The sequence below is a fragment of the Prenolepis imparis genome, unplaced genomic scaffold (assembly GCF_030444845.1).
Source record: "Prenolepis imparis isolate NDT839.2.m4 unplaced genomic scaffold, iyPreImpa1.0 SCAF_4, whole genome shotgun sequence".
Classification (NCBI taxonomy): Eukaryota; Metazoa; Arthropoda; class Insecta; order Hymenoptera; family Formicidae; genus Prenolepis; species Prenolepis imparis.
In genome coordinates, this window is record NW_028141162.1 from 6,602,895 (window position 1) to 6,616,939 (window position 14,045).

The following is a 14,045-nucleotide window of genomic DNA, read 5'->3' on the forward strand; positions in this document are numbered from 1 at the left end:
AAATAAATGTGTTTTTCTTTATTTGTCCCTTTACTTTTTTACTTACCCTCGTACATATGACTTTAAAAGATAATGTACAAATACTATTCTGTAAAGAATTATTATGGAGATTTTTTGGTAATTAATTCATTAATTGGTATCTTTCATAGAGATGCTCTTATTAGATATTATCTTTATCCTTGGATTAATTCAGCTGATTATGAAATATCTTATATACATATATGTATTTGATACAATATGTTAAGATATAATTGTGAAATATGATTTACATTTGTGTTACATATATGAACATTATGTCCCACCCAATTTTTGAAACCAGTTAGCCTTCTGTCAAACTCGATTCGGTGACAGGTTTTCGCTTTCCTGATTTAAAACTTGACTACCGATAAGATATATAGTTATTGCATTGCTATCATCATATCGAAAGTTGATAATTATTAGTTTTGTATGCACTTTATGTGTGTTGATATATTAGACATATATAATTTCATGGAAGATATATTACAATGAGTGGAATTAAAGTTTAGTAGCATGCATATTAACAATAGCGAGATAATAATGTCACTAATCTAAATTACTATATAAGAGTTAACAACCGCGGCAATTTTATTTTGCAAAATTGACAGTGCAGATTCAATTCAGCACTCGTTTTATAATCATTAAATGAGCTCATTATTAAATGAACGTAACGTTAAGCTCCCTTAAATCTCATTACAAACGAAAATACCTAATATATATAATGTCGAAATTTGCATTTTTCAAAATATTTTCTTTTAAATTACCTTTAACATTTCCCGCAAAAATAATAATAAAACTGTACTTTACTTGTTGCTCGCTTAAAACTTGCGAAATCGATATCGTAATTTTCTTTCGCCGATTCAGCGTGTTCGTTAAATTCCGCGCTTCGTATTCGGCGCACATCGAATTTCGAAATAAGCGTTTATGGACGGTCGTTTTTAACAATAACGGGCCGTTTTGCCAGCTAATTAAAATTATCGCGTGCAAAGAGCCGGTAACGTGCCGATTTCGGCAATTTATCCAAATGCTTTCCGCGCTACATCGTTGCCCTTTTCCCCTTCCCATCTATCGCAATTTTTTTTTATATGCAAACGAAGCCACTGTCGAATAATATGCCGACCCGACGCGACGTGTCCTCATTGAGATTCCACATAGCAATAATCGGCCGATACAGTCGACTATTTTACTCCGGCAACCGCATTGTAAGCGCAATAAAGTATGCAAAATTTATCGGCACGGTCGACGTATTTTCCCCCGTTTTCTCTCTGCGTATATATATCCGATCACGGCATAAATTATTATTACATTTTACGAAATACTGGGTCGCGGCATCAAGCACCATTTTATTTATAACGCGCACCAAACGACGTCTTATCGCGGAACCGCGGGAATTGCATAACGACATGCGAGTTCGCAGACATGTAAGAGATATAAATACTCTTGGATATAAATATTTATATATTGTATATCAAGAACATTTAAATTATACAGGAAGTCTGAGATATACGACTGTACAAAGTAAGAAAAAAAAACGAGTTATGGGAAGCAATATTTTCCAATGAGAAGAATTATATACAGCATATACGAAGAATTTGTGTTTAATTTCTATATATATAAACACGACGAAAAATAAAATTTTGTTTGGTTACATCAAGATTAAAATTAATAGTATATATTAATTATGTATCCCTCTGCGAGATCGCGTTTGAAGAAATAATTTTACATTTTACAGACCTCGCGTAGCGCAAACGTACTGTTAAATAATGTCGTTTATTACATTCCCTCTCGAAATGCGATTCTTCAATGTGTACACGGTTCTTTTCGCGGGAATTGTGTGAAAAGAGACACCGACGTATTAGTACACTCATTTGTGTTGTTTGATCCAGGATTCGACTCTCGACTCACCTACACTAGTGTGCGCACGTGATTCGCGTCGAGTCGCAATAAAGCGCTATTGGAATCGTTAAAATGAAACGAAACGGGAAGGCGGAAACAACGACGGAACAGTTGCTAAATGTATGACTCGAAATGCAAAAGTTCCAAATACAATCGTCGTTAAGCCGATCTTGGGCACAGCTGCATTTAATACAATCTTTAACGTGATACGAAGTACGAGGAAATTGTCAACAAAATGTAGATTATCAAATAATGAATGGATAAAAATTATATGTATGTATGTGTGTGTGTATCGATTAATATATTTAACAAATTGACGAGACCATAAATTTTGTTGAATTATTTTTTTAATAAATCATTATTCAGATCAATGGATTCGTCATGGAATGCTTCATTTCCTGAATCAAAATCATGGAAACGTAATTTTGTAACCCAACGACCACACATGGTCTTAATAAACGCACGTCATTCCCAAATGCTTGACAAATATTTTTTAAACAGTCATCAGCGCTTTAAATTTAATTCCGCATTATCAAGCGCACTTTACCGAATCGTTGTTATTGACATTTCCAAATATAAAATCAAGATAAATAAAAATAAAAATTATATAGAAACATTACTCTCATGCGTGAATCTCACAGATAAATTACTACGTGTATATTTATACAAAACTCTTGTTTTTTAATTCTCATTTCTGTGTTTTTTCTTTCTTTCAGGTTCTTTCAATAGACTGAGGCAAAATCTTATGAACTATTTCTGGAATATACCCGATATCACGAACATGTCGATTCCTGAAGGAGCAAATACAACTTCCACTATTAAGGTAAACACACTCAATAGATTAATTTACAAATTAATAATTTCGCTATATTCTCCAGAATAAACTCGTTAATCAATAAAATTATCAATAAAATTATCGTGCTATATTTTTTATATTTGCCGATCATTGTTCGAAATGTTGCATTTGTGGGGTTGGAAATTTTTGTGGCTGAAAGCAATCGAAAGCAAATTTCGAGCTAGTTGATGATACATCGTCCGTGAAGGAGGAAGTAAAATAATCTGTCGACACGCGAGGAAACTCGCGTCGCGCCGGACATGTCGCGAAGATAATGCGCCAACAATTTACGTACACGTGTAAACTGCAGCAACGAGATGGAGGGAGGGGCGAGAGGAAATATCCTTAACAATGGTATAATAGCAAGTGTACGGCAGTGGTAGTGATCGGATTACTGCATTTCCCGTCGCGTATTGTTACACGCGTGGAATCTGCGCTCCACCATCTCCCTGATATGTATGTAAGTCGCTTAACGCTTAATGCGACTTGCCGTACAAAGCGCGACAAACGGAAGCGGATAACTGACCACCAAAAAGTTCGCCGAGTGTCGGCAATTTTCTTTCTTGGATACAGCGTTATTCGCGTGTATAAAATCCCTCGTTTGCACGTAGACAATTCCGTACAAGACAGGAAAAGAGAAAGAGAGAAAAATGATTCTTTTCTAAGACACTATATATGTAATTGAAAAAGAGAAAAAGAGACGGTCAAGTTTGTATTTTTCTATCATTTGTAATAATTAAAATTTTTTTAATTTTTGAAATCTTATTTATAATAATTAAAATATTTAAAATCGTTAAATTTTTTTTAAAAAATGTTTCGTAAAAAAAAAAGAAACTTCTATCGGCGTTTAAACATATTGAGAAATATAGATATAAAATACAGAAGTGATATAAAATTTTAACATGGTGAAAATGAAACGTGCTTTAGCATTTTGTCAGGGAAATATGGAAATATTGAATTGAATACTTTCTTCATTGCGCTTTCACACATACACGTGTAGAAAGGTACAGAAAGTTTACCTAAATAGAGCGGTTCTAATAATTCAAACCGAAGCACACTACAGCTCCTCGTTAACAGAATAAACCACCGTACTGTAACGTACGTACTGTCATGTTCTAAACGTGGCGGTTGCAAATTCTTCAATAATGGAGCTTAATTAATTTTGATGATGCGTTTGTCGGTTGTACAGCTGCAAATTGTTTGAATAACCTATTTGCACCCCTGTCTAAACCAGCTCTTATTCTCTGAGGGGCTCTCTGTTGTATATATACATTAGACTATCTTTGGATATTATGATATTGATTATATTGCAAAGTAAATTATATTTTAAACTTCAAAAAAAATTTTTAACAAATTTTACCGATTACTAATTTTAAAGATTATGATTAATTTATCACTCATATATGTATTATATATTTAATAAAAGATAGAATAGCTCTCTTGTATACAATTATATAAAAAATCAGAGATTGTTTCCCCTAGATAGATTATACGATTATACATACAATATATTTTATATGTATTATATATTGTAAACTTTTTAAATTAGAAAGGGGTGCTATAATATTTTCAATTCGACCAAAATAAACAAATTCTCACTCACCGATACGTAGAACAGCGGAGTTGTAGTATACAGCATTGATCTGAAAACAAAATATTCAAATTATGTATATACATAATACATATTACGTGTGTGTCGAATATCTCAAACAATGTAGTTTAGAAAAAATATTTTTATATTGCATACCTCACAGTTGCTCCGCTGTCGCCCGATGCCTCCCCGAGCCTCCTCCTCCTCTCTTGGTCCATGGTAGCACTCACGACACTCGCGAAAACACGAATAATACGATCGTACACTTTACCCGGCACTCCCGACACGCGAAACTTTTAAATCTCTTGTCAGTCAAACTCGCGTGCAGCTTATCAGCAATGCTATCTGTAACAAATAAAAAAAAAATATATATATATATATATTGTATATAGAGAGAGAGGTACTTACACAATTTATATTTCTTTAAAAAAATGTTATATCATTATTTCGCTTACCTCACAGTTGCCCCAGTGTCGCCCGATGCCACCCCGGGCCTCCTCCTCCTCCCAGAAGAAGCTTCGAAGCACTTGCACCCGCGTTACTTTTTTTCGTTCGCGACGAGCGGCGACGCCCGGATTTGAGATATCACATTTTCGACGTGTTTCGGTAAAACGCGAGAATCGCGAGAGCTTATTCGCGCGCGAATAGAACCGATGCTCTGCTTTCGCGTCGCCGCTTTTTTCGAGGCCCACTTGTCGGAGGTGGGCCTAACCTCATCGAACGACGATGATGCGGCGACTCCCCCGCGACGCACTCAGGTTAGGTCAGAAGTCGCCGATATTCCAAGAAATGGACTTACATTTCACTATGTTTTATATTTCACGATTCAACGACGTAGAAATCGCGGATCGACAACGCCGAAAAACTCGGGAAATTCGCGTCGAAAGCGCAACGGTAATTCGATCCGTCCGTGTAGTTAGACTCGTGTGTGGCCAACTTCGCGATGCGATCACGATGTCGGTTGTCGGTACACGATTTCGCGACGCGCGATCGGATTTATATGATAATTAAGCACGTAAAAACGTCAAACTCACGCTCGTACTGTCGTGGACCGACGATGAGCGCACAAACGTCGATCACGAACAACCGAAAATGCATCTAACAACAGCAGTACTGCGCTGCCGGACTTGCACTGCCAGTTCCGGGACGTGCAACACGTCACATGACGTCTCACGCCACGTGACGTCAGACGTCACGTGGCGTGAGACGTCATGTGACGTGTTGCACGTCCCGGAACTGGCAGTGCAAGTCCGGCAGCGCAGTACTGCTATTGTTAGATGCATCAGTTGTTCGTGATCGACGTTTGTGCGCTCATCGCCGGTCCACGACAGTACGGGCGTGAGTTTAATGTTTTTACGTGCTTAATTATCATATAAAAATCCGATCGCGTCGCAAAATCGTGTACCGACAACCGACATCGTGATCGCATCGCGAAGTTGGCCACACACGAGTCTACTACACGGACGGATCGAATTACCGTTGCGCTTTCGACGCGAATTTCCCGAGTTTTTCGGCGTTGTCGATCCGCGATTTCTACGTCGTTGAATCGTGAAATATAAAACATAGTAAAATGTAAGTAAAATATTCTAATTATGATTAATGTATAACTTTTATATATAAATATATTTTAATAAAAGATATAGAATAGCTTTCTTGTGCAATTATATATAAATTCAGAGAATGTTTCCCCGAGAGACAAATTATACGATTAATCTAATATGATTTAATTTGTTTGATTGCAGCATATTAATGGTCATGTGATAACGATCAACGAGACGACTTACACAACGGGCGACGAATTGGGCGGCGCCGCATTCCGAATTCGCATAATCGACGTGAAACCGGAAAACGACACAACTCTAATACCAACGATCGGTGGCGGAAATCCGGAGCCGACAACTGTGAAGGTGGAAGCGCCAGGAAGTGCCGAGACGATGGAGGACTTCAACAACGAGATACCGAAGGTGAACGAGCTGAGCGCTTAAAAAAGCGGTCGGTCGTTCGTGGTCGATACGTCGATAATAATACGGCGTATATCGGGGGTAAATTTCGGGGACAAGGAAGAACGATCCTTCATTATATGTTATATGGCTGTAGTAGAATAACTTTTCGATATCGCACCGAGTGCATCGTGTTAAAGTAACATTATTGTAATATATATAGTTGCGTTTCTATTTTTTTCTATAGCTTTCCAATACGATTGATTGTTTACGACGTTTACTTACCTCTTTTTGAAACAAGAGAAAATTAAAGAGATTTTATTGCTGCCGTTAAAAAAATAATCCCGAATATTTATGAAGATGTATGGATAATATAAATTGAAAAAAAAGTTAATTGATTTTAATTAAATAAAACAATCCATGTAATTTTAATTAAACGATTAAAAGCTTTGAATTAACATTTAATTGAATTAAAATTTTCGATTAAATTGAGTTAGTATTAAAGGGCTTTAAAGCTTAATATGCTTCTACATTCCGCAAGCAGGACTTTACGAAAAATAATATTGAATTAAATATTTCCTTTTGAATAAAAATAATGATTGAAAAACTGATATTTTTTAATTCATTAAAAATATATAATTATTAATATTCGATTTTTTTACTTGAATGCTGCATAGAAGAGGTGAAAATGCCGATACACAAAACTATAGTCATGTATGCTAATTTATTGGTTGATGATCATATATGTATTTCTTCACAGGGAAACTGGTTTTTAATCGACATTCCATTTGATTAATTATATTACTTATCCACATCGTTCGTCAAGCGTAAGATTTATGCTAGTTCAATATTATGTTATTACGTGCCACATCAAAAAAATACGAATGCAAAGTAGATTATATATTGCTGGTTATATGGCATTAAGATATTGCCTTATATATATTCGTGCAACAGTGCGGAAATCTTTATCCTATAAAAAATTGTAAGGTTGATATTAAATAAAAATATATGTTTTCTGTGTGTCTCACCCAGATAATCCCATCTTTTAGTTTCTTCGACAATGGTGTGCCTTCAGTATATGAAAGAGTAATCTGAAATAATACATATGATGAAACATTTATGCGCAGAAGTAAACGTTCGTAAACAATTTACAAAGGCAGGGAAAATTTTTCACAAAAGACCCAGCGCAGTGTCGCAACTTTTTTATAATTAAAAAAAAACATACGTTCCTGTAGCTCTATATTTACGGATTTTAATATACTTATACAGATATATATTATATATTTCTTACATTGTAAGCTGGTTAGAGAAAGAAAGGTTGACATACAATAAAATAAATGAATATATCCCGACAATACAAATTTATTATACTAGAACAACACAAGCGCGCGCTACGCGCGCGCCATTCTTTGATTTCATATTTTAAAAAATAATTATTAAAATAATAATATTTTTTTGACAGAATCAGCTGATAACTGTCAAAAATAATAACCGAGTTTAAAGTAGCTAATTTCTATAAAAAAATATTAATAAATCTTCTCGTCCATAAAATCGTAATTAGTCTCGACGTTGTGATTATCTCGATTATCAAAACAGTCTTACAGAAAATTCTATTTTTTTTGTTCGCACTTGTTTTAGATTTAAATACTGAATTTTTATGCATTGCATAATTAATATATACTTCTTTATGTATTGATTGCAATGCATGCATAAAAATATGTGAATTAATTATGCAATGCATAAATATTCATTACTTAAATCTTTAACAGAAAACCAAAAAAATAGAATTATATACAAGAATCTTTCGAACAAAATATCTATGCTTCTATCAGATTCATGCGTCTGTACATACACATCCAACACACTGCAGTCTCGCGCGAGACTGACCGCAAGACTCTGAGCAGCGGTATCGCCAAGCGCACCCGACACCCTACACATCCTCCACGCTGCGCATCTCGCGCGAGACTGATTCTCGAGACATTGTGATTGCGAGACATCGTCAGTCTCGCGCGAGGCGCGCAGCGTGGTAGACGTATAGGCTGTGTTTGGCGATACCGCTGCACAGAGTCTTGCGGTCAGTTTCGCGCGAAACGTGCAGCGCGATGAATGTGTGTGTATGTACAGACGAACGAATCTGATAGAAATGCAGATATTTTGATCGAAAGATTCTTGTAGAAAATTCTATTTTTTTTAATTCTCTGTTAAAGATATAAATAATAAATATTTATGCATTGCATAATTAATTGACATATTCTCAGGCATGTATTGCAATCAAGGCATAGAAAAATATATATTAATTAATTATGCAATACATAAAAATTCAGTATTTAAATCTAAAACAGAAGTGCGAACAAAATAGAATTATCTATAAGAATCTTTTGTGAATAGAGATAATCATAACGTCGAGATATGATTTTATAGACGAAAGTATTTATTAATATTTTTTCATAGAAATTAGCTACTTTCGCATGGGGTCAGCGGTAAAAAAGTATCGTTTTCTAATATTTAAAGACGAGCCAAAAATTCATCGATTATACATTTTAATAGTACATTGATTACAGAATCTTTTGGTACCAAACAGACACCAGCGTACAAATTTTTTAACTTGATATACATAAAATAATGTTGCGTCGCATAGGGTCAGCGGTAAAAAAGTATCGATTTCTAATATTTTAAGACGAGCCAAAAATTCATCGATTATACATTTTAATAGTACATTGATTACAGAATCATTTGGTACCAAACAGACACCAGCGTACAAATTTTTTAACTTGATATACTTAAAATAAGGTTGCGTCGCATAGTGTTAGCGGTAAAAAGTATCGATTTCCAAAATTTTAAGACGAGCCAAAAATTCATCGATTATACATTTTAATAGTACATTTATTACAGAATCTTTTGGTACCAAGCAGACAACAGCGTACAAATTTTTTAATACGATAAACATAAAATAAGGATGCGTCGCACAGGGTCCGCGTCAAAAAAGTATCAATTTCTAATATTTTAAGACGAGCCAAAAATTCATCGATTATACATTTTAATAGTACATTGATTACAGAATCTTTTGGTACCAAACAGACACCAGCGTACAAATTTTTTATCTTGATATACTTAAAATAATGTTGCGTCGCATAGGGTCAGCGGTAAAAAGTATCGATTTCCAATATTTTAAGACGAGCCAAAAATTCATCGATTATACATTTTAATAGTACATTGATTACAGAATCTTTGGGTACCATGCAGACACCAGCGTACAAATTTTTTAATACGATAAACATAAAATAATGTTGCGTCGCATAGGGTCAGCGGTAAAAAAGTATCAATTTCTAATATTTTAAGACGAGCCAAAAATTCATCGATTATACATTTTAATAGTACATTGATTACAGAATCTTTTGGTACCAAACAGACACCAGCGTACAAATTTTTTATCTTGATATACTTAAAATAATGTTGTGTCGCATAGGGTCAGCGGTAAAAAGTATCGATTTCCAATATTTTGAGACGAGCCAAAAATTCATCGATTATACATTTTAATAGTACATTGATTACAGAATCTTTTGGTACCAAACAGACAACAGCGTACAAATTTTTTAACTTGATATACATAAAATAAGATTGCGTTGCATGGGATCAGCGGTAAAAAAATATGGATTTCCAATATTTTAAGACGAGTCAAAAATTCATCGATTATACATTTTAATAGTACATTGATTACAGAATCTTTTGGTACCAAGCAGACAACAGCGTACAAATTTTTTAATACGATAAACATAAAATAAGGATGCGTCGCACAGGGTCCGCGTCAAAAAAGTATCGATTTCTAATATTTTAAGACGAGCCAAAAATTCATCGATTATACATTTTAATAGTACATTGATTACAGAATCTTTTGGTACCAAACAGACACCAGCGTACAAATTTTTTAACTTGATATACATAAAACAAGGTTGTGTCGCATAGGGTCAGCGGTAAAAAAGTATCGATTTCTAATATTTTGAGACGAGCCAAAAATTCATCGATTATACATTTTAATAGTACATTGATTACAGAATCTTTTGGTACCATGCAGACACTAGCGTACAAATTTTTTAATACGATAAACATAAAATAATGTTGCGTCGCATAGGGTCAGCGGTAAAAAAGTATCAATTTCTAATATTTTAAGACGAGCCAAAAATTCATCGATTATACATTTTAATAGTACATTCATTACAGAATCATTTGGTACCATACAGACACCAGCGTACTAATTTTTTAACTTGATGAACATAAAATAAGGATGCGTCGCACAGGGTCAGCGGTAATAAGTATCGATTTCCAATATTTTAAGACGAGCCAAAAATTCATCGATTATACATTTTAATAGTACATTTATTACAGAATCATTTGGTACCAAGCAGACAACAGCGTACAAACTTTTTCATTTGCTATACATAAATTAAGGATGCGTCGCATGGGATCAGCGGTAAAAAAGTATCGATTTCTAATATTTTAAGACGAGCCAAAAATTCATCGATTATACATTTTAATAGTACATTGATTACAGAATCATTCGGTACCAAACAGACATCAGCGTACAAATTTTTTAACTTGATATACTTAAAATAATGTTGCGTCGCATAGTGTTAGCGGTAAAATGTATCGATTTCCAGTATTTCAAGACGAGCCAAAAATTCATCGATTATACATTTTAATAGCACATTGATTACAGAATCATTTGGTACCAAACAGACACCAGCGTACAAATTTTTTAACTTGATATACATATATTAAGGTTGCGTCGCATGGGGTCAGCGGTAAAAAAGAATCGATTTCCAATATTTTGAGACGAGCCAAAAATTCATCGATTATACATTTTAATAGTACATTGATTACAGAATCTTTTGGTACCATGCAGACACCAGCGCACAAATTTTTTAATACGATAAACATAAAATAATTTTGCGTCGCGTAGGGTCAGCGGTAAAAATGTATCAATTTCTAATATTTTAAGACGAGCCAAAAATTCATCGATTATACATTTTAATAGTACATTTATTACAGAATCATTTGGTACCAAGCAGACAACAGCGTACAAATTTTTTAATACGATAAACATAAATTAAGGATGCGTCGAACAGGGTCCGCGTCAAAAAAGTATCGATTTCTAATATTTTAAGACGAGCCAAAAATTCATCGATTATACATTTTAATAGTACATTGATTACAGAATCTTTTGGTACCAAACAGACACCAGCGTACAAATTTTTTAACTTGATATACATAAAACAAGGTTGTGTCGCATAGGGTCAGCGGTAAAAAAGTATCGATTTCTAATATTTTGAGACGAGCCAAAAATTCATCGATTATACATTTTAATAGTACATTGATTACAGAATCTTTTGGTACCATGCAGACACCAGCGTACAAATTTTTTAATACGATAAACATAAAATAATGTTGCGTCGCATAGGGTCAGCGGTAAAAAAGTATCAATTACTAATATTTTAAGACGAGCCAAAAATTCATCGATTATACATTTTAATAGTACATTCATTACAGAATCATTTGGTACCATACAGACACCAGCGTACTAATTTTTTAACTTGATGAACATAAAATAAGGATGCGACGCACAGGGTCAGCGGTAATAAGTATCGATTTCCAATATTTTAAGACGAGCCAAAAATTCATCGATTATACATTTTAATAGTACATTGATTACAGAATCTTTTGGTACCAACCAGACAACAGCGTACAAATTTTTTAACTTGATATACATAAAATAAGATTGCGTCGCATGGGATCAGCGGTAAAAAAATATCGATTTCTAATATTTAGAGACGAGCCAAAAATTCATCGATTATACATTATAATAGTACATTCATTACAGAATCATTTGTTACCAAACAGACACCAGCGTACAAATTATTTAACTTTATATACATTAAACAATGTTGCGTCGCATAGGGTCAGCGGTAAAAAAGTATCGATTTCTAATATTTTGAGACGAGCCAAAAATTCATCGATTATACATTTTAATAGTACATTGATTACAGAATCATTTGGTACCAAACAGACCCCAGCGTACAAATTTTTTAATTGGATATACTTAGAATAATGTTGCGTCGCATAGGATCAGCGGTAAAAAGTATCGATTTCCAATATTTTAAGACGAGCCAAAAATTCATCGATTATACATTTTAATAGTACATTCATTACAGAATCATTTGGTACCATACAGACACCAGCGTACTAATTTTTTAACTTGATGAACATAAAATAAGGATGCGTCGCACAGGGTCAGCGGTAATAAGTATCGATTTCCAATATTTTAAGACGAGCCAAAAATTCATCGATTATACATTTTAATAGTACATTGATTACAGAATCTTTTGGTACCAACCAGACAACAGCGTACAAATTTTTTAACTTGATATACATAAAATAAGATTGCGTCGCATGGGATCAGCGGTAAAAAAATATCGATTTCTAATATTTAGAGACGAGCCAAAAATTCATCGATTATACATTATAATAGTACATTCATTACAGAATCATTTGGTACCAAGCAGACAACAGCGTACAAATTTTTTAATACGATAAACATAAAATAAGGATGCGTCGCACAGGGTCCGCGTCAAAAAAGTATCGATTTCTAATATTTTGAGACGAGCCAAAAATTCATCGATTATACATTTTAATAGTACATTTATTACAGAATCATTTGGTACCAAGCAGACAACAGCGTACAAATTTTTTAATACGATAAACATAAATTATGGATGCGTCGAACAGGGTCCGCGTCAAAAAAGTATCAATTTCTAATATTTTAAGACGAGCCAAAAATTCATCGATTATACATTTTAATAGTACATTGATTACAGAATCTTTTGGTACCAAACAGACAACAGCGTACAAATTTTTTAACTTGATATACATAAAATAAGATAGCGTTGCATGGGATCAGCGGTAAAAAAATATCGATTTCCAATATTTTAAGACGAGCCAAAAATTCATCGATTATACATTTTAATAGTACATTGGTTACAGAATCTTTTGGTACCATGCAGACACCACCGTACAAATTTTTTAATACGATAAACATAAAATAATGTTGCGTCGCATAGGGTCAGCGGTAAAAAAGTATCAATTTCTAATATTTTAAGACGTGCCAAAAATTCATCGATTATACATTTTAATAGTACATTCATTACAGAATCATTTGGTACCATACAGACACCAGCGTACTAATTTTTTAACTTGATGAACATAAAATAAGGATGCGTCGCACAGGGTCAGCGGTATAAAGTATCGATTTCCAATATTTTAAGACGAGCCAAAAATTCATCGATTATACATTTTAATAGTACATTGATTACAGAATCTTTTGGTACCAACCAGACAACAGCGTACAAATTTTTTAACTTGATATACATAAAATAAGATTGCGTCGCATGGGATCAGCGGTAAAAAAATATCGATTTCTAATATTTAGAGACGAGCCAAAAATTCATCGATTATACATTATAATAGTACATTCATTACAGAATCATTTGGTACCAAGCAGACAACAGCGTACAAATTTTTTAATACGATAAACATAAAATAAGGATGCGTCGCACAGGGTCCGCGTCAAAAAAGTATCCATTTCTAATATTTTGAGACGAGCCAAAAATTCATCGATTATACATTTTAATAGTACATTTATTACAGAATCATTTGGTACCAAGCAGACAACAGCGTACAAACTTTTTCATTTGCTATACATAAAATAAGGATG

At 33.8% G+C, this 14,045-nt stretch overlaps 1 protein-coding gene across 1 annotated transcript in view; it reads left to right on the forward strand.

Annotated features, from left to right (window-relative positions):
* The window catches only part of LOC145935516 (icarapin-like), a 30,980-nt gene extending 23,354 nt beyond the window's left edge, over positions 1-7,626 (forward strand). Inside the window, exons 3-4 of the mRNA XM_083036950.1 lie at positions 2,631-2,737; positions 6,083-7,626. Coding sequence (XP_082893076.1) covers positions 2,631-2,737; positions 6,083-6,325 — 350 coding nt within the window. The 3' untranslated portion in view covers positions 6,326-7,626. The remainder of the gene's footprint in view (positions 1-2,630; positions 2,738-6,082) is intronic.
* The last annotated feature ends 6,419 nt before the right edge of the window (positions 7,627-14,045 follow it).